The sequence below is a fragment of the Crinia signifera genome, chromosome 7 (assembly GCF_055691185.1).
Source record: "Crinia signifera chromosome 7, ASM5569118v1, whole genome shotgun sequence".
In the NCBI taxonomy this organism is placed as follows: domain Eukaryota; kingdom Metazoa; phylum Chordata; class Amphibia; order Anura; family Myobatrachidae; genus Crinia; species Crinia signifera.
This window is the reverse complement of record NC_139223.1, coordinates 75,400,912-75,423,322: the sequence shown is the minus strand read 5'-3', so window position 1 is coordinate 75,423,322 and position 22,411 is coordinate 75,400,912. Positions and strand designations below refer to the sequence as shown.

Below are 22,411 nucleotides of genomic sequence, written 5' to 3'. Positions count from 1 at the left end.
TGTGTGTGTACTACAATCAAAAAGTACTGTATTATTAGAATGGGCACACAGATAATAATTGAAAGAAAGACCTTCTTATGAGGTGTTATAAAGGACTGATCTATTCTTGATAGTCAATAATGTTGTAAACATAAAACTAATGTATATCTTTTTTTATATATATATATTTTTTATTTAATATGCCTACAGTATATTACATTTCTATCACAAAAAGTAGTGCACGGCACTGTACTTGAAAAGTAACGTTTGCTGTAGTACTCCATCTTGTGGCTGCTTATGAAACAACTGGAAGCAAACTTTGCAAAAGGAAAAATGATTTTGCGCTGCAAGGGGTAAATGTAATAGGTACCACATGAAATGGCCTATACCAGGGCGCAGGAGCATGTAATATATGCCTTATTATGTAAATAATTATTTGCGTGTACATCCATGTTAGTGCCACACGGATAGATTGGCTGCACATTTTTTTACCTGGACAAAACTTTTATCTTCAGTTAAAGCCCTTTTTCTAGCCCGTTACATTAACTGTTTTTGGGCGTTAACACATAGAATCCAGGCTAAGGTCCCGTCCTCTATGTTAATGAGTTTGTAGCTCCTGAAAACAAATCATTTTGGGGGAATTTAAAAATCCCTGATAAGTGCAGTGCGCAATTTAAATAGACCCAGGCGATCAATGATCAGCTTCTTAATCTGGCTACCTTCACAACAAAACAAAGACCTGTGTTGATTTTCGTAGCCTTAATTGTGACTTTTTTTTTGATCAAATAGGCACTAAGGGGTATATTTACTAAAGTGCGGGTCTATAGCAAGGGAGACAAAAAAATTAGATTCTAGTTATCATATGTTGATCACCTTCTACAAGATAACGTTTGTGAATTGAAGTCAGATTGAGCGGGTCGTCAGTGTCTCGTCCGACCCCCTCACGGTGACGTGGGGGGGGCACGACCCGCTCGCGATGTGCACCGTGAGCGGCTCCGATCCGATGGCGACCTGCACCCGGCTGTATGGTCGTTCTTCAGATCCTACCTGCAGCAGGTAGGATCTGAATAACGACCGACCGACCCGCGGGGCCGCGCATCGGATCGGGATCGGACCAGAACAGGGGAAAAAAGGGCCCAATCTACCTACTGTACAATCTACATCCAATTGGTCGGAATTGGATCTAGATTGAGGGGATCGGGCCATAGTCGTCCTGGTGTGTACCCAGCATTAGGGAGAACGGTGTTGTGTGAGCAGCAGCTCACCCGTTGCTTCCCATCAGCCTCTTGTCTGCCTCCTCCCGCCACTCACCCAGTCACGGCGCTGTCCAGGTGAGCAGCAGCAGTAGCCAAATCCGACAGTCAGATTTGGCTGCATTGAACAGGGCTTGTTGGATCCATTCTGACAAATGCATATCAGAATGGATCTGACTTTAATTCAGAGGCAGAACTCTGGGAGGCAATGGTGTCATCTGCCGTCGGGCTCCTGCTCCCAAGGGGGGACCTCTCCTCCCCTGTGGGTTTAAATTCATTAATTGAAAGCCATTAATATAGCATCTGTGGCTGAGTTCTGAAATATGTGTTTTCTGTTTCTCTCTATCTATACATAGATCTATATTTCTTAAGAAACATTTTATATATATTTTATATAAGATTGCGGGTGTGTATATGGGGGGGGCACCAATTTACATCTTGCCTCCGGGCAACTGGGACGAACTTACACCACTGCTTTAATTGAATATACCCCATAGAGGGTTAAAGTCAATGCATATACAGAGATATTGCTTCCTTGTCTTATTCCTAGTTACAGTTGAATATAATAAACATAATTCTTACTAAGATAAAATCATTTGTAAGCAATAATTTCACCTAAATGTGTTTTTTAACTAAATGCGATGCAATCTAGTTCATAATGCATGGAGCACATCGCACTGTGTGCGCGCAACTTTACACCTTATACCATACATTTGATTAAGAAGGAAAAGGAAGAAAAAGAAACTCGAGTGGAGTCACTTTTATCCCCAAATTGAACTTGCTCAATTAAGATGCTTGCATTTATTTTTTATTTTTATTATTGCAGGATATTGCAATAGTGGGGGACCATTCTGATGTGATTAATGATTCAAAGAATGTCAGGCTGAATGGTCGGCCCCCACACATTTACACTTCACCAAATCTGGCCCTCGTCGCAAAAAGTTTGGACACCCCTGCTCTTTATAAATAGGGCGGTGATAGATCATGCACTATCACTTTAAAAGTGCACAAGTTTATTTCTTCTGTATGCACGGATTGAATACATTACCTGTGCATTTAGTTGGCACAATTTAGACAGAGTGGCACACTATTTATCAAATTACACAATAAATATCCTGCAATTTAGTGCTTCCTAAAGATGTAGATCAACATTCAATTCAATAATTATGGCCACAATCAGATCACTGCAGAAAGTAATAATTGCAACAGAAGAAGAAAAACTTGGGCACTTTTAAAGTGCATGATCTACCACAGCCCTGTTTATATAGAGGATACAAAATATCCTGCAAGATTCCAAATGAACAGTTACTTCCTTGAAACTGTTTCAACGTACATACATTGTTGCTTATCAGTCACTCAAATAAATCTAGTGAAGTTAGCAAAACAGTAATGGATCCAGCCACATTTTCAGTTATGAGAGAACAGCTGCAGATTTGCACAGCTCTTGTATATATTGTATATATGTAATTATGTTCCAGTGTACATACTTTGTGTGTTTTTCTGAATTATTATTTGGTTCACCTGATTTAATCCTTATCTCAGATCAATTGAGTAAACACCTATAATATCAATGGTGTGTTGATATTGAGGATACTGTATGACATTCAACCTAGTATAGAATTAACACACGCTAATACCAGTCCCATAATAGTGAACCTATAAATTCGCAGTGACGCAGGCAATTTGACTTCCTCTTGGAATTATATTGGACTTTAAAAGAGCCTCACAATTATAGATTTAATGTTTAAGTTATTATACACAGCAATAGAAAATAATAAAAATAAAAAATAAATGCAAGCATCTTAATTGAGCAACTTCAAATTGGGGGTTAAGAGTGCACCCCACTCGAGTTTCTTTTTCTTCCTTTTCCTTCCTAATCAAATGTGTTATAACTCGGGGGTGCACCACTGACCATCACCTATAAAAGTCAATAACCAAAGGGTTCAGGCTGGGAGGTGATGATAATATTGCATTGACTCTGTCTATTAAAGTCAGTTACGTTCCCAATACACTTTTTTAAATTTCATATTTAAATTAAATTTTTCCTGATTACCTAGTGCAGTTTTCCCCAAACAAACCTCTCATACATTTGAATAAGTAATTATTGGGCACCAGCCAATCAGTTACTAACTGTCACTTTCAAACGCAGCCTGTAACTTCGCAGTTCGGAGCTGATTGGCTGCTGCGTTATCACCTTCCACTTTATCACTTCTCCAAGCTTAATACATTTGCCCATATATTTTGGTTGTGATATGGGCTACACTATTTTTTTTTCTTTTTCTTTTTTCTTATTCCCATTGTGAGATGACACATGTACCTTACCTGGGTTGTCTCAGTTATGCTGGAAACATATCCTGGAAGAAGGTGGATGTATCACTAAGTGTAACAGACTGCAAGGTATTTACTTACCCCAGTAATGAAAGTGCTGGAGGTTGGAAAGAAGCGCTGTAGAGTGGTTACACTGTGTGTGGCTTTTATAACCAGTTCCTCACTACAAGACAGAAAGGTACGTAAATATAAAAGTAATCAACACTCTATTATACACCTGCATTAAATAATTGATTTCTTTTGGGCAGAAAGAATATCACATCATTGCTAACAGTCCACATATTAGCGGGTCACATACAGATCCTGTGTCCTTATGCATTTTTGCAGCAATCAGGCCAAACATCCCTTCTCTGTGTCACATCCCATGTTACCTGGCTTGTGCCAAACATAATTTTAATTTGTATACCAAGTGCTCCGATGCAGCAGCTGCTATTTATCATTTATTTAATCCCAGTTATTTATATAGCGCATACATATTCCGCAGCGCTTTACCGAGAATAGTTGAACATTCTCATCTGTCCCTGCCCCAGTGCAGCTTACAATCTATATTTCCTATACACACACACACACACATTCACTCTTGGGTTAATTTTTATTGGAAGCCAGTTAACCTACCGGTATATTTTTGGAGTGTGGGAGGAAACCAGAGTACCTGGAGGAAACCCACACAAGATTGGGGAGAATATACAAACTCTGCACAGTTAGGGCCATGGTGGGAATAGAACGGATTACCTCAGTGCTGTGAGCCAGTATTGCTAACCATTACACCGTCCATGAATTCCCTGTGTGCTTACATGCCTACTCTAATTGAACAGATATATATGTGTAAAATGTCAAATAAATCAGTGCATTCCCACAAAACTGCTAGTCACATGTTTGCTACTAAGATGCATTTTCCTTCCACCACACCACAAGCCAAATAGCTCAGGACCTGGCAGCTCACTAGCTCCAGGCATCTCTTGCCACATTGTATTAAGAAACATCAGTATTCTTGTATGCTATCTCTTTCTACAGGGTCTGAACATATTTTAGTTGTGTCTGCTCTCACTTTGCTGCTTTATTTCTCATTTTCTGGAGCCTTGCTGAACTATATTTTACATTAGTAAGATTGGGGAAAGGGGACTGGGGTGGAGAACCCGCGCACAAATAGCACTTACTCAATATTGTGTATAAGATGTATCAAGTAATTTCTGTTAAATTAGTGCTGAATCCACAATAAAGGTGAAATATTGATTGGTACAATTAAGGAAGGAATATCACATTTGTGGAGGTGCACCCCTGAGAGTAAAGAGTCATAGAATTAATGAAAGGAAGAAAAAAGTCCTTTGTTTGGGGGCACGCTTAGAGAAAAAGATTTCTTAGATTTATGTAATGGTTACAATATTTAAAACATAACTTTTATTATTTATCTATAAAAAACTTGTTTTTTGACAAACTGACAAACAACACAAAAACAATGAAATGTGGAGTGCATCTAGGAAAAAACTCAAATTAGTTCATCCAGCATTGGGTAGCTGATAGTAGTTAGAGATGCACCCCGCTACCACCTCAAATCTGAGATAATGAGTACTGTATAAATTTAGCCCATAAATTTGGGTATTGGTACAGAGGTCTTCTCAGTTGGTGATAGCAGATTGAACACTGTTAAGTCTCAAAACATTAGCGAAATGTTAAATTTGTAATATGGTCACATCAGAAATTCTTATAATGGTATGTGGGTTAGACCTCAACACCTATTGTGGAGGTCGGCGTTACACAGTGCAGACAAAATGTAGCAGCGGCAGCGTATGTCGATTATAGAGAAAATTAAGAAATCTGAAAAGCAAGTAGAAAAAGCCCAGTTATATTTGCTCAGGTTGTAGTGACCCTCTAATAAGACAATGGGTAAAAATTGTTGTTTACTGGACTATAGGAAATGAGAGAGAGGTAAAGTTATAACATCTGCTTTCTTCTCATTGGGAATAGGGTGCCGTGTTGACACTAGGTCAGTGCAGGGTCTAGCCGAATCCTTTGGTGAGGAGATGAGAGTGTTTTTAGAATTAAAAAAAGGGCGAGAAGTAAGAAATTGGAGAGTGCTAAAGTATGGTGAGAAGCAAAGGAGGGCGACTTAAGTTTAATGGGTTAGTATGCTGCTGTTCCCCATTTGCCCATGCATTGGTGGAGAGTGAGCGGTACTCACCGAGAAACTGCGTTGATTTTAGAATGGAGCATCTGCTGTCTCTTTTATAAAGTTAATGGTGCCCTGTTGATAAATTTAATCAGAGCAGGGTCCTGCCAAAATCTCTTTATTGCAGAGATGAGAGTACTCCTAAAAAGAAAAAGGTGTTGGTGTCCAGAGATACGGCTTATAGGATGAATCGGGCAGTGAAATTGGCCCAAATCGCACTTGTAGACATCCCCTCCGATCCGATGCGCGGTCCCGTGTGCATCGGATCGGGGTCGGGAGGTCGGATGGGCTGCACATAAGATTTGCCAAATCTTATGTACAGCCCAGCCCCGGAGCCGTGCGGGGGACAGCAGCGGGCGGGGGATGCCGGCTATAGAGAGCCAAGCAGGGGGAGGCTGCATATGGCGCCGGGCAGGAGGAAGCTGTTGCGGTGGGGTGACAGTGGGAGGCGAGTAGGGAGAACTTAATGACATGACGCTGGCTGCCGGGCAGCGCCGCAACGGCAGGAGCCGGGAGCAACAGATAACTTGAAAAAAAAATGCCATTAGAGATGACTAGCAAGCCATTGATTGGCTGAGACCTCTCTCAGCCAATCAGCGATTGGCTGAGAGAGGTCTCAGCCAATCAATGGCTTGCTAGTCATCTCTATGGGCGTTTATTTTTTCCAAGTTATCTGTTCCTCCCGGCTCCCGGCGCTGCCCGGCAGCCATCGTCATCAAGTTCTCCCTGCTCGCCTCCCGCTGTCACCCCACCGCAACAGCTTCCTCCTGCCCAGGTCCCTATGCAGCCTCTCCTTGCTCGGCTCTCAATTAGCCGGCATCACCTGCCCGCTGCCGTCCCCCGCATGGCTCCCTCCTCCTGCATCTCCCCGGGGACTGCATATGATAAATCCATGCAATTCATCATATGCAAACCTTGGCACATCAAGTGCCTAATCGTGTGTCCCCCTCCCGGGGAGCTGCAGGGGAAATCAAGTCTGACTTGTCCCTAGGACAAGTCGGACTAATGTATGGGGGCCTTATGTCTGTCTGGTCAATATGCTGCTGTTCCCACTTGCAAATATTTGTATTGGTGGGGAATGAGCGATATGACCAAGTGGACAGCGTATATGAGTAGTGTATAGTGGCAGTGTCCAGAAATGAAAGGGAGTTTGTTATATCCGGTAGTAATTATTCTGATTCAGTATACGTTTTTGCTGTGTAGATATTATCACAATGCAAACACACCTGCCCCCAACAAAGGCTTTTATTACTGTGGGACGTGTATGGGGTGCACAAATCAAAACCAAAAAACTACCCAACCAGTTACAAACTACATATCAACATCAACCCAAGAAACATATAGAATAAAAATAGAATCACATGCAATAGCAAAGGGGTGATATATTTGCTACAATGTGGGTGCAACAAACAATATGTGGGACGTACTACAAGACCCCTAAAAACAAGAATCAGCGAGCACATCCGGAATATTACCAAAAAGAATGAGGAACACAATCTATCCAAGCACTTTTCAGATCACCACAACGGTAATCCAAGATCACTGACATTTATAGGCATCGCAGAAGTTCAAAACAATTGGAGGGGAGGAGATTTTACACATAAAATTAACAAACTTGAACTCAAATACATGTATGAATTAAAAACACTGAAACCGCGGGGACTGAATCTTGACAATGAAGTGAAAGCAATAATAGGAAAAAAATTACATATAGATGACAGTTGAGAGGGATGACCCCCCAACAGACAGAAATTCACTTAAATTAATATTTAAGATGGGTAAATTCACAATATGATGACAGATGACAGTTGAGAGGGATGACCCCCCACCAGACAGAAATTCATTTAAACTAATATTTGAGATGGGTAAATTCACAAAAGGCTGGGAGTCCAAAATAACAGAACCCGTACTTGAATCAATACAGCAGCAATTAGCCTATAACCTTTAGCATTAGAATAAATCAATAAAACCATTATTTAATAAATTATTCCATACCAATTGCAATAAACCCATTACCAATAATAAAGCAACAGTTTGAATATTAAGTAACGACAACAATATCATAATCCATTATTCACACACCACAATAGAAGAATAACAATGTAATTAATTAATTGAACAGCAGTGGACACCATACGCAACTGCAGACTGACTCATGCATGTATTGACCCAATCAGAGATAGAACACCCGAGCCAATCAAAAAATAGAAGAGCAAAATGGAGGGACATTTAAACCCAGAGATACACAGCACCAACCATCTCCCTAGAAGAAGGCAAAGATAGCCGAAACGCGTTGGAGGGTACACATACAGAACTGTAACAATTCCTGCAACAAAGAACCACAGCCGAGAACCGACATCCGTGACCATCACAGCATCCAGCAGCCGGCGGGCACACAGGCCACTACGCTAAACAAGAAGCCGCAACGATACAGACCTGGTGTAACGGCAGCGGTGAGTATACATGAGAGGGAGAGCGGGCTGCAGCAGTGAGGTCCTGTAATTGAGAGGAACGGTCACCACAAAGGATCCGCTTAGCGTCCTGACACGGTGAGCCGCGACCACTCAGCCAGACGGGTAGCAACATCTGTACATCCCGTGTCCCGGTCAGCAGTGCGTCGCACCTAGCTGCCGGTACCTAACGGGTTACAGACGGAGCTTCACCCATCCGGGACCCCCAGCTCCCCAAGCCACCTCCGCAAGTGCCACCGCTCCCGAACACGAAAACAAAAGGTACCTGAACACTGTGCAGAACATTATATTACTAGGATTACAAATAGCGGGATGCCGCTGAACTTATCCACCAAACTTAAGATACTTATTTCCCTACATCAGGACAAATATTGCGCACTCGCCACCTGAGCGGGTACACACCATGCAATTTATCTGACCAATAATCGGCATCATAATTGGTTGCACGATTCTCATTTCCATTATCAAGTGCTGTCGGTTCATTAACATCATTTTGAAGCAGTGACATTTGTTAAAAGTATCCAGATTAATTGTGATGTATTTATCTATGTATATACAATTTGTTCATTTCCTCATTTTTTCGTTTTCCTAAATCCTCTTTTGTATAGTTTAAATCGCCCTTGAAGGAATACACACGCTCCAGCCTCATTGACTGGACACTGTATTGAAACGAGCATTTGTTCTATGCATTATTATTATTATTTTGTGCACTAACAATAAAAACCATTTATTTTACCAAACCATTGTTAGAACCTTAGTGACAGAGCGCAGCACTAAACCAATCTCTGCATACTGCCCCCAAATAAGGTCACCAAAAGGTTAATTACTGAATCTCTGACACAATGAGGAAACACCCTGTTCAGGAAGTGTCAGGGTGGGAGGAAAAGTACCTGTCTTCTAGTAGGCTCACCTCAGTGTTTTAGGCATTGCTTGGAGCTAGGCTGCCGCTGCTTACCTGCTGCACCGGGTAAGTGGCGTATTGTACCCTCTGATGTGCCGGGGCGCAGCGTTTAGGCGTCAGTACCGCCGATGCTGGGAAGTGATTAGAGCAGACAGCTGTTTCGCTTGCTGGAGCTTCGTCAGTGCCAGTCCACTCTCCAATTTCTTACTTCTCGCCCTTTTTTTTATTCTAAAAACACTCTCATCTCCTCACCAAAGGATTCGGCTAGACCCTGCACTGACCTAGTGTCAACAGGGCACCCTATTCCCAATGAGAAGAAAGCAGATGTTATAACTTTACCTCTCTCTCATTTCCTATAGTCCAGTAAACAACAATTTTTACCCATTGTCTTATTAGAGGGTCACTACAACCTGAGCAAATATAACTGGGCTTTTTCTACTTGCTTTTCAAATTTCTTCATTTCCTCTATAATCGACATAGGCTGCCGCTGCTACATTTTCTCTGCACTGTGTAACGCAGACCTCCACAATAGGTGTTGAGGTCTAACCCACATACCATTATAAGAATTTCTGATGTGACCATATAACAAATTTAAAATTTCGCTAATGTTTTGAGACTTAACAGTGTTCAATCTGCTATCACCAACTGAGAAGACCTCTGTACCAATACCCAAATTTACGGGCTAAATTTATACAGTACTCATTATCTCAGATTTGAGGTGGTAGCGGGGTGCATCTCTAACTACTATCAGCTACCCAATGCTGGATGAACTCATTTGAGTTTTTTCCTAGATGCACTCCACATTTAATTGTTTTTGTGTTGTTTGTCAGTTTGTTAAAAAACAAGTTTTTTTTATAGATAAATAATAAAAGTTATGTTTTAAATATTGTAACCATTACATAAATCTAAGAAATCTTTTTCTCTAAGCGTGCCCCCAGACAAAGGAGAGTACTTTTTTCTTCCTTTCATTAATTCTATATTTTACATTGCCAGGTTAATATACTGCTGTTATGACAGATATATTACACAATTACACACAGGGAGGAAGGGGGGGGGGGGGTGTCGCAGAGAACCCCATCCCCCCCCCCCCCCCTTTGTAATATATGGAGATATTAGAAATCAATTTTGTTTATGGTCACAAAACCTGTTGATGACTTCAAAATGTAAACATTATAAATTTGGTACTTTATGGCATGATACATTGTTTGATAATGATACAGTGAATGAAAATGATACAGTATTCCTAGGTGCCTTTTCAGAAACCAATTTTGTTGAGCCCTCCAGTAATGTTGGACTCACCTGCTGATTCTTCTGACCACCTGATCCCCCAAGTTTGGATATCTTTGGCTAAATTACACCTGGTATAATTGGATACAAATAGCTGAGAGGTTGTAGACCCATAAAAGCCATCTAAAAGGGACTCCCTCATACAGCCCTTCAGGAAAACATGCCGTGCCGACTCCATTACCAATCGGGACTGCTGCTATTGTGGACAGTGCAGGTTATATTCCAACCCCACTGTGGGTCGCTTACCTACAGTATTCTTACAATCTGGAAAATTCTGATGCTGTTTTTTAACTTTCAATTTGATTTATTCTTGTATTAAGTTATTGGGCCATATGATTATTATTTGCCTTATTAAAATTATATTTTATTACAATTGATTCACCTATTCTTATCATGTAAGCGCTGCAATCTGTGTTTGTTTTTTCTAATTGTTATCAGGAGACTGACCATCTCCTAACCAGCAGCTGCTTTTAAGGCAGCAACTCATGAGTTAAGCGCTCTTTGGTTCTTGTACCTAGTATTAAGAACCTTTGTTTCCAGCGCTACTATTGTCTGCAACTGGTGCAGCGCTACTGCTGTCGGCAACTGGTGTGGTCATATATATAGGCAGTGTTATTACTGTCTGCAACTGGTGTGGGTGTTACCTATAAGCATCACTACTACCTTTTGGCAACTGGTGTGGGCGTTACATATGATCAGCGCTACTACTGTCGGCAACTGTGAGCATTATGTATAATCAGCGCTACTACTGTGGGCATATGCAGGAGTACTCGGGGCACTACATGTAGCATGATGTGTGGCATAATGTCATAGGGACCTTATGGTCTGTGTGGCATACCGTATAAGGGACATCATGATGTGCGGCATAATGTATAATGGGCATTACTGTGTGTGATATAATGTGTTATGGGCATTAAGATGTTATTGGTACTTTTATGTGGCTACACCCATTCCCTATGAACCCACGGTCCAACATTTTTGGCGCTCTCCCTGTTTTGAACTGTTGTGGTGCTATATAATGTGAATACGATTGTGCTACTACATGGTGTCATTTGGAATGGGAGTACTATTGTGTGGCCATGCCTCTTCCTTGTGAGATCACATGTCTTTCTTTCAGTGTGCACTGTCCCTTTCTAAAGTATGGAAGGGCGCGAATGTATAGTTTGCAGGAGGGCCCGAACACCCTAGCACCGGCCCTGCTACAGATGATTAGTCTGAACCCTACAGCAAAAGGTTAATGTGGAAATAATAGCAGAGTAAATGAATGTCAGTACCATAGGTGTCCCATCTGGAACCCCATGTCCACACCCATCACCATTGGTAATTGCCATTTTTTTTCTTGGATTCAACACCCTGAAGAAGTTTAAATGAATAGACCAATCATTGCAGTGTGTCAATGATAAGGAAAGTAAGGTTACTTCTATTGAATCACCTATTTGAAATGTTTGAGCATCCTTTAATAGTCAGTATGGGGATGCAGGCATGCATACACCCCAACATTTATTTGATATAACCTGGGTGACGTCATGGAGTGTGAGCAGTGATTTTAAAGCCTAGTAATGGTTATTAAACTCAAAATCATTTGATGGTCTGAGCCATTGATGGTAACCTTGTGTGCATGTACAATGGAGAGATATAGGCCCTTATTCTGGTTCGTGCGGTAACGGCCGCATGCGGCCGTTCCGCCGATGTTTTCGGTCTGCGCATGTGCAGAGGGCACTCTGCGCATGTGCAGGCGAAATCGCCGCACACTTTTTTTGAACGCCGCAAAGGGGGCGGATAGGGGCGTGAGGGGCTACTTAGCCTCATTTCCCTATGCATACGCCCCGCGTTTCATGGGCGTTCCCATGCAAACGCGGGGCGTATGCATGGTAATGAGGCCGTGACGCTCGTGTAGGGGGCGGGCAGCTGACATCGCCGGATGTCAGCTGCCCGCCCCAATACAAGATTTCACACGGACAAGTGTCCGTGAGGTCTTGTGTTGCGGGACCTGGTGGAGCGTGCGGCCCTGCCTTCGATGGTCTGCGACCATCGAATGCAGGGGCTGCTCCCAAGGTGGAGGAGGCGTATCCCCGTCCACTTTCATACGGATCGCCACATATCCGCGTACGGACGGAGGTGGCGATCCGTATGCAAGGCGGGGATTCGTCTGTGCGGTCGGAGCCGCATATGCGGCTGCGGCCGCACCGATCAGAATAAGGGCCATAGTTTGTGTATCGACAAAGGAACTTTGCCAAAGACTCCAGAATTCTCCTTATGGTATATGCAGCAGGACACATCAGTAAACAACCATCACAATTTTTCTAAGAACATTTATGGTTGCAAAAAATTATTCATTAATGGCTGGTATCCATCCCATTTATCTATGCTAAATACACTATTTGTACACCTCTCACTCCATGACGCCAATTCACTCCTATTAGTAGAGCAGTGGTAAACATAGCTCAAGAACCTGCCAGCCAGACAAAGGTGCTGACTCAGACCTGACCGGAGGGCTGCAACTTTTGTTTTAATGTTGGGGGCATCAGTGGACCACAGAAACCAGCAGGAGGCATCTATTTACACACGGCACGTCCTGCAGCATTGACATATTTCCACGCAGTCGCTGCATACAGAATGGCACTGCCCCACCTACAGTGAGACGAATGGGAGGTATAGCCATGCAGTACTACTCACACACTGCTGGTGTAGCATACACTTTGTTTGTTTTTGCAACCTGTAGAAATGTTTTTTAGTATGCATTTATGTAGAAGTAGTTGCATCAAAAGCAATGTAGATGAAAAGTACATTTAGAATAAATGTGATAACCAAAGAAGATGATATTTTACAACAACATCTCAAGTGAGACATAAATAATTCTCTACCATGGAAGAAAACCATATTCACTCTAGCCAAGTTTACAAAGAATAGAAGCATGTAATAATCCATCAAATGGGGTCATTCACTAACACATCATCAGGTGCAAAATAGACAAAGCCACCCACAATTCTGGCTGTCGGACTTAGGACATGCCTTTGCTATTTAGCTTATGGAGGCCTGGACCCCCAGTATAAAGTTGCATATCAATTTCCTAGATTTGCCTGTTAAGAAATTGGATCTGATCCATTGCCTAGTGTAACCTAATTGTCAATTAATGTGACCTTACCTTTTCAGTAACAGGTGGAATAATAATAATAATAAAAATAATAATGGTACAGTGGGGCACTGTAATGTAGCATAATATTAACTGGAGGACACTGTAATGTGTTATAATCTGATCTGCTTATTGTAATGTGGAGGGCATTATAATGTTACATCATTTATATATCTTATTCAGGGCCGGCGCCACCACTAGGCAGGTTTAGGCATTTGCCTAGGGTGCCGGCCACTGGAGGGCAGTAGTGAGCTGTAGGCCAGCAGCAGGAAAGCTACCGCAGAGGAGACTGGAGAGCCGCCGGAGGAAGGAGAAGCTGCAGCATCAATCCGCTAAGCAGGTGAGTGATTCCTCCCCCCCCCTCCCCACACCCGCCGGAGCCCCTGTGTAAAACTTGCTGCCTCTGCCTGGTCGTCAGCAGCCAGGCCAGCGGCAGTCTTCGGCGGCGGCCGGCGGCCACCCAGGCCCCCAGCCTCCACCAGCTAGTAAACACTCAGCTGGCCTGCCCCCCACCCCCCCCCCCCCCCCCGGCTGGACAGCGCCGTCCCCCCTCCCCTGTAGGACACTCTAATATGGCACAGCATGAACAGGGGGCACCGTATTATTGTAGCATAATATGAACGGCAGACACTGGGACAGGGTCCCTTCCATATTTTGCTATGGGGCCCCTGGATCTCTGGTTACACCCCTGACTGGTGGTAGAAGCATTCATAGATCTTCACAAGAATAAATACATTATAAATGTCTGCAGCCAGCTGTTTTCCTGGGTACTAGTTGCACCTCCTGACTCACTATTACTCATAGTGCACAGTCAGAATTTCCTTGGTAGTCTATGCGTAAGGAAAGCCTTAAATGGACAAATAGTTGTAATGTTTACACATTTTAAACATAGTAAGACAATGACAATCCTGACTTATAATTGGCTACAGGGCACTTTATACTCATACTAGGAAATAACTATGTAGCGGTCAATAGATGTTTGTGTTCAGGGTCATGCTCCTTGTCTCCTGAAAGTACTGGGGTGTTCTGTCTTACAGTGCATACCAGACAGCAGGCTCTTCGCTTCAAAGTCTATAGGCTCTATGCTGTTACGAGAAATCGGGGCATTGATATGATCTCACCGATGCGAATTCACAGGCCAGGCAATTATCAATAGACTGCTCATGCGTACGGATCGCAGCACGCATGCACAAGGCCTTCCCGCAGTAATATCCTGCTACTTTTCTTATCACTGGCCTTGGTGACTGCCCGTTTTTGGGGAGTGTGCGGGAGAAAGCAGCTGTGCTCAGGCTTTGTCGGGGAAGGCCCGTGGCATCAGCTCCGACCCCGAACTGACTGTTATCTATCCCAGCTGCGAAGTCCAGGGCTACGCACACACTGCACACACTGGAAAAATCATCAGATGGTGAGCGGCGGGAGAATGGATATTCTGCAGATCGCTGATCCTGCTAATTTCACAAACCGTGTTAACCAATCTGCAGGCGTGCACAGGATGGGCTTTCACTCTGGCGGGGTGTTGTATACCTGATCGCAGATTCCTGCAATTTAGCAGAGCAGCGATCAGGTATGAATAACCCCCATTGTCTTTTTCCCCCGCAATGATGTGTCTGCTACACAAACCTTATGTCAAGACTCACTAAGGGCCAGATGTATCAAGCTTCAAAAAGTGATAAAAGGCAGAGTGATAAACAACCAGCCAATCAGCTCCTACCCAGCGGCGTAACTATAGCACCGCAGCCCCCGCCACCGCGGGGTGGCGCTGTGCATGTGGGGGCGCCGGGGGCTGCGGTGCTATAGTTACACCCCCCCCCCAATCCCCCGCAGACTTACCTATCTCGCTGGTCCTGGCGGCTCCGTTCTTCTGCTGAGGACCACCACAAAATGGCTGCCCCCATATAGCACACAGTTCTCTGAAACTGTCTGCTGTATGGGGGCGGCCATTTTGTGGTGGTCCTCAGCAGAAGAAGAACGGAGCCGCCGGGACCAGCGTGATAGGTAAGGCTGCAGGGGATTGGGGGGGGGTTTGCATGGGCGGCGGGAGATTGTGAGTGCTTGGCGGGGCGGCGCCCCCCCCCCCCCTAACGGCGGGGGGGCGCCCAAAACTTAGTTACGCCACTGCTCCTACCTGTCATTTTTCAAACACAGCCTGTGACATAATAGTTAGGAACTGATTGGCTCTCCATTTTATCACTTTTTGAAGCTGGCTAGATGTGGCCCTAGGTATGTCATTAGCTCAATCCCTGTAAAGCTGAATAAATATTATATTTTCTGTCATATGTCCATTTTCCCAGGAGAGTCTGCTTTTTTCCACCCCAATGCTTATTTTCCATGATTTACAGTACACCCCCAGTGAATATAATAGTACAGAGCGCCTGAGTAAAAAATGGATGAAAATGCAGGGCTCTGCTAAATCGCCCAACAGCAATCAGGCCTGAATTAGACCCTATGTTAGGTGGTTTGTTGACTAGAACTCTTGTCACAGACATTTCACTTTTACCTAATGCAAATACTGACCTCTGCTGCCGAGACTTTACATTAGCAGTGATGAAAACACTTGTCCCTTGATCACAGGTTAGTTTGAAAGCTCCACCAATATCTGCATTACTTAAAATACCTTGAAAAAGCACCTGAATAAAAGAATCAATAGTACATACAGTGAATAACTTTCAATTGACACCTCACCTTATGCAAAACACATGAACATGACATTGGAAGCTCAGTAAGGAATGGTACAGAACAATTCACAAGGTCGTTACACAATGTTTCTTTCTTGAGAAGTCTACAATGGAGATTGTAACACTGACTGTTACTGGCTCTTCTGCACTTGCATCCACCTGAGTTCAAATAAGGACCGAAATGTTCCTGGCCACATTATGGGGCTACTATGGGGTTTATTTACTAAGATGGGAGTTCTATTGAAGATGGGATATTGATATTGACAACCAATCAGATTCTATTATCTTCCAGAAGGTGCTAAAAAAAATAAGTAGTAGGTTTTGATTGGTTGCTTCCCATCTTTAATAGAACTACCATCTTCGTAAATTTCCCTCTAAGAGTACTAGCTCAATTCTGGAAAAGCCCGTCCTCCAGCAGCTTTGCAGGATCATTGCTACTGTAGGATCCACTTTGCCTTTAAAATGAAGACACTGGCAGTCTGGCACTGGGCCTCCTACTGTATATTCAGCCTCATTCTATTTGCCAATGAGAAAATGCTGACCTTTTTCCACACTCTCTCCTGTGCTTCTCAGTAGGGCATCCAGGTTCTCCTAACTACATCTGAATCTTTGCCCTGCTTAACTGTGATATTAATAAGCAAGCCCTTATCTGGTTTTCTGATTATTCGATTGTAAGATTATGAATTTGATTTTACTGTGAGTGAACTGTGGCCTTCATACCCTGCTCCCACTTATTTCTGTGTGCACCATATTTTCCTTCAGGAAACTGCTCAATAAAAGTAACTGATAACATTTAGGGCCAGATTCTCTAAGCTTCAAAAGTGATCAATTGGAGAATGATAAACAGCCAGCCAATCAGCTCCTACCTGCCATGTCACAGACTGTGTTTGAAAAATGTCAAACAGGAGCTGATTGGCTGGTTGTTAATCACTCTCCATTTTCTCACTTTTAAAGCTTAGAGAATCTGGCCCTTAATCTCAACATTTTTTATCTATTTATAGCTATTTTGTCAATCATATATTATCACTACAACTTAGTCATTGTTTAGGCAAATACTGGGAAGCCTTACAAGTTGTATTTAAAAAAAAACTATATCAATCTAGCTTTCTGCATTACACCAGCTTTTTTTGTTTTGTTTTATTTGACAATTATATTAATATTTCCAGTCATAGCTCTTGGAGTAAATAAGGTGTATATTATACATAAAGCTGAATCCTACCTAGCCCCCTCAGACTAAAATAAATATTGTTATTGTAAGTGGAGACAACAAGTCTCATGCCCACCACACACCTCTAAAGCTGGGTACACACCTAAACAAACATTACAACATTCTCTGGATATTGAGTGAACGGCCATTGCTTTATACTATGCTTATCTGGTGTGCAGGGAAATTACTCACAGATCAGGATGACCCACATTGTCCTCAGCATCAAATGTTGACAGCCAGAAGAATAATTAGACAATTGCAAATATTCTGAGCCAAATGTAATAGGATATGAGAATCAAAAAGTGAGAGATTCTGGGAGATTAAAGCAGCAATCATTTACACTGAAAAACCAGGTTGATTTTGCCATGTAATTGATTGCTGCCTGGCGCCATCATCGGGGAGAGGATGGCTTTGCAAAGCGCAGCGCTATGCAAAGCCATCTTCAAAGTCATTCATCTGCTGGTATTACCAGCAGATGAACGATTTTCCTGGCGATGATTCGGGAGCGCGCAGCAGCGCTCATCACCGGGCCATACACACTTGCTGTTTTGAGAGGCTTTCAGCTCAAAGTCGCCCAGTGTGTATGGGCCTTAATGCTTCCCTCTAAAGCTGTTTTCCCCATACACAGTACCTAAGACATATGAGATCCGCAGAAATTGGATGCAAAAATGCAATTTTAAAAATAGTCTATACATTGCATTGTACGTATTGCTGTGATGCCATATCATATTTTAATCAGTGAGCAATGAGAAAATGGTCATTGGTAGTCAGCGTATTGTATTGGCTACACGTTCAACATTAGCACAATGTTAAAGATTTGCATGTATGAAACCAATTTGTGTTCCACACCCAAACAGAAATGGAATAACTTTTCCTTATGTGTGTGCAAAACATAAGCAGGTCTGCACTTCTCTATAATCATAAAGTAGAACATGTATTTATTATTCAGTAATAATGCAGAACATTTCTCTGGGATGAATTACCTGTGTTGAGTTTGGAATTGTCCAGGCAGAGAACATAGGAATGGAATGCTTTACTCTTGCAGTTATGCCAAACATATCACCGACGTCCTTAAAGGCTCTCAAATCAACGTTTAACTTTTTCTTATCCGATTCCAAATCTAATGTTCCATTTACTGTTTCTCCTAACAGAAGGAAGACAATTAGATAGTTTCCTGTAGTATTTCCCCCTGTGGTAGCTGCATGATGCCAGAATCCCAAGTACTCTACATTAGCACTGAAATGCGTTATTGCCTGCGCAGCACAATGGGCAATATAGCATTACGATCATATTGTAAATGGTCAGGATTTTTAGATATGGGTTTCCACATGTAACAGCCCTGAAATTTGGCCTTTATATACACTGGATACAGTATGGAATACAGTATTAATATTTAACAGTACAGATGGTCTATAATATAGGCTGTTTCAAACATTTAAATAAAATAAGTGGTCAGGAAAAGGTTAAACATATAATAAATAAATAAATAAACAAACAAACAAACAATCTCCCACTTCATGGTAAGGCTCCTGTCTCTTACTCATGGCAGCTGCTCTCTGGTCCATTGTGATATCTGAGGGCTCAGATCCACACCTACAGTAAATGTGGTAGAAGAAGCTGGTACACTAGGCATGTGCAGCAGTTCTGCTCTGTCCCTTACACTGCACGATGTGGTGGCAGTGCTAGTAATCCTATCATATACCAGTGCTACTGTTGTCATAATTTCAAGGCACTTGGCATGAGGAGGGGGATTTCCGAGCAACCAGAAACCCCCTCGTGTTTGCCTATGGTGGGCGCTTAATTTTCCTAATTTTGGGCTTGATTCAGACCTGTTCACTAGTCTGCATATGTTCGCAGCCTGATGAACAGAGAAGCACAATCCACTGCCTGACAGAACGCCTGCCCCACCCATCCCCGCATTTGCATGCGAGGGGATGTGTACACTTACACATCTCCTCGCCAGGGCCGGTGCAATGTCCCTAAGTGCCCTAGGCAAATTTTCAGTGTATGTTCTACCTCGCAAATGCCTAAAGCTGCCTAGTTGTGGTGCTGGCCCTGCTCCTCACATGTGGCCACACAGAGGAAAAAAACATTAGATGATTTTTCCCTTATTTGTGAATAAAAGTAAGTTTTTATTCTTATCCTGGACAGAGATGGCCAAAAAGGGGGCAGGCACTGACATCATGTGATGTCAGCTGCCCGCCCCAAGCAGACATTGCCACGCCTTCCACTGCAGAGGAACGCCCAGCGTTTTTATGGGAACTCTCATAAAGGCCCTTATTCTGATCGGTGCGGCCCGATCAGAAATATGCGGTGATGTCCGTCTTGGTGAATCCCCGCCTTCCATACGGATCGCCACCTCCGTCCGTATGCGGATATGTGGCGGTCCGCATGAATGTGGACGGGGATACGCCTCCTCCATGGTGGGAGCAGCCCCTGCATTCGATGGTCGCCGAACATCGAATGCAGGGCCGCACGCTCCACCAGGTCCCGCAACACAAGACCACACGGACACTTGTCCGTGTGAAATCTTGTATGGGGGCGGGCAGCTGACATCCGGCGATGTCAGATGCCCGCCCCGTACCCACGCGTCACGGCCTCATTACCATGCATACGCCCCGCGTTTGCATGGGAACGCCCATGAAACGCGGGGCGTATGCATAGGGTAATGAGGATAAGTAGCCCCTCACGCCCCTCTACGCCCCCTGTGCGGCGTATAAAGAATCCATGCGGCGAAATCGCCTGCACATGCGCAGAGTGACCTCTGCACATGCGCAGACGATAAACATCGGCGGGCCGTACGCAAGCGGGAATATCCGCACCGATCAGAATAAGGGCCAAAATGCTGGGAGTACCCATGCTTACTCACTCTCGCCGCCCATCCTGGAGTGAACGGTTCGGTGAGTGTTAAACTCGCCAAAGCCATTCACTCCTGGGGTTTGCACATGCGCAAACCCCGAACATCGGAGACAGGGAAAAGTTTGGATATGAGCGATCATGTCTGGGGGGGTCCCCGGCTCCTTGTCCGTACCTAACACCTGGCTGTACCGGAGTTAGGGCGGGCTTAACTCGCCCTCCAAAACGTGACGGCTACAGGCGAAGACTAGAACACCTGCAGGAGTCGGTCACCCAGCCTGGGGTGTACAACAGAGTCAGCATAGGGTTTTGCCGTGGCTGTCCTGAACAGTAGTCCCGGCTGCGGGGTAACACCCGATACCTAACAATACTAATAACCTACACACCTTCCTTAGACAATGTTCCCGTCATGCGGATCACTTTTGGATAACCATGTTTCAGAAAAGATTCAATGTTATGGGCGCTTCTGAAGAGGAGCTTGCTGCTCTTTCCTGTACATATAGATGACAATCTGCAGACATAAGAGTGCTGTGCTGTTGCAGCCTCCAGTGAGAGTTCCTGCTTGCCGCTCAGTGCGTGTACATCCAAAGAGGCCTAAAGTAAGAAGAAATAGGTGAATATCTCAGCCACTGAATTTAATGATATTTTGACTGTATAAATGAAGGTAGATTAACTCTCTGCACCTTTCTTCTTACATCTTACTTCTTCATAAGGCCTGCCCCACCCAGAGCCAAATATAGACCTAATGGGGCCCTCAGCGAGATACTGATTTTCACCTCCCTCCCTCAAACAATCCATAGCACTATATTTTTGTTCATGGTCGCAGGTGGCATCCATAGATTACCTTGGTGCATTCACAGTCTTCTCCGGAATGCTCATTTGCGTAAACATCAGCATTGTGTACAAATCTAAATCAGGCAATAGGTCTTTTGGAGGTAGGCTTTATACCTGTGTCACATTTTAAGTGCACTGACTGCCCACATACAGTGGATGAAACCATTGCGTGTCCAAACATTTTCATCAAAGGGACTTTGAGCGTGTGGTGAGGTCTATGTGATGCCATGAACCCACGCGGCAGTTGCACAATGCTCTCTTTTAGGACGTTTTGGATGACCAGGATATCTTTATGGGGACCCTTGAGACCTGCTGGGCCCTAGGCAGGCACCTAGGTTCCCTTATTGAAAATATACATCTGGTTCCATCCACACAATGCCCCACAAGTGGATGTATTATACAACACCAGTGAAGATTTGCTACGAATAATTGCTGGTTAGATCAGTTTGAATCTTACAGAATATTATATGATAACTGGTGTCTATAATCTGTAATATTGTCACTAAGGGCCAGATTCAATAAAGCAAAAAAGTGTGTCATTCTGTGTCTGGAACAAACCATGTTGCTATGCAAGGGGAGCAAATACATTTATATTGTTTCTCTGCAGGGTAAATAATGGCTGCGTTTGCATGTAGCCCACAGATGTTAGACAGCTTTATTTTTACACTACTATTTAGATTTCAAAGCTGACAGTAGATGTGTGCGTTATCATGCTAGAATTTCTTTTTACAGATGTGCCCCCATACATCTATCCTTTACGCGGTACAAGTCGCATCACTCATTTCACGTAAGCGCTCTGATTTGGTAGTGCTGAGTGTCTTTACATGTGCCTTTTTCTCTTAGAATTCACCAAGGTCCTCATTCTGGTTGACTCGCAAGGCTTTGAATTTTGCAGCCTTGCGAGTACCCCAGATGCCGCCTGCCACCCCCCTCACCCAGCCGCGATCCCCTGCACTGCTGCAAATGGATAATTTGCATACCCATCCATTTGCAGCCTTGGGTGTGGGGGAGAAATCATGCGATGGTCGCCGACCATCACATGATTTCTCCAGCGCACCCAGATCAGAGACACCTCTATGGTGCCTGGTGTCTCTGATCTGCGAGCGCCCTGTTTTGGAAGCAGGCGGGCAAGTGACATAAGCTGACGTCAGCTGCCTACCCCCCGCACCATCGCCGGATTTCCCTGGGAACGCCTGCCACCAGCACCCCGCCCGCACTGCTAGGTGTGAGTGGGATGGTGAACATGTAGTTCGCCGTGCCCACTCGCACCCTGCATCTGCACATGCGAAGAAATGCATAAAAGACCAAACAGATCAGAAT

General features: G+C 43.8%; 1 protein-coding gene across 2 annotated transcripts in view; it reads right to left on the bottom strand.

Moving 5' to 3' along the window:
• Positions 1 to 22,411, bottom strand: part of APOLTP (apolipoprotein lipid transfer particle homolog) — a 331,079-nt gene that overhangs the window by 128,083 nt on the left and 180,585 nt on the right. For both annotated transcript variants that reach the window (XR_014450766.1, XM_083153345.1), the window contains exons 50-53: positions 20,644 to 20,851; positions 18,385 to 18,545; positions 16,034 to 16,146; positions 3,642 to 3,723 (exon numbers count right to left, since the gene is read on the bottom strand). Coding sequence is in view for 1 of the 2 variants with exons in the window: in XM_083153345.1 (XP_083009471.1) it covers positions 3,642 to 3,723; positions 16,034 to 16,146; positions 18,385 to 18,545; positions 20,644 to 20,851 (564 nt within the window). In the remaining variant the exon portion in view is untranslated. The remainder of the gene's footprint in view (positions 1 to 3,641; positions 3,724 to 16,033; positions 16,147 to 18,384; positions 18,546 to 20,643; positions 20,852 to 22,411) is intronic.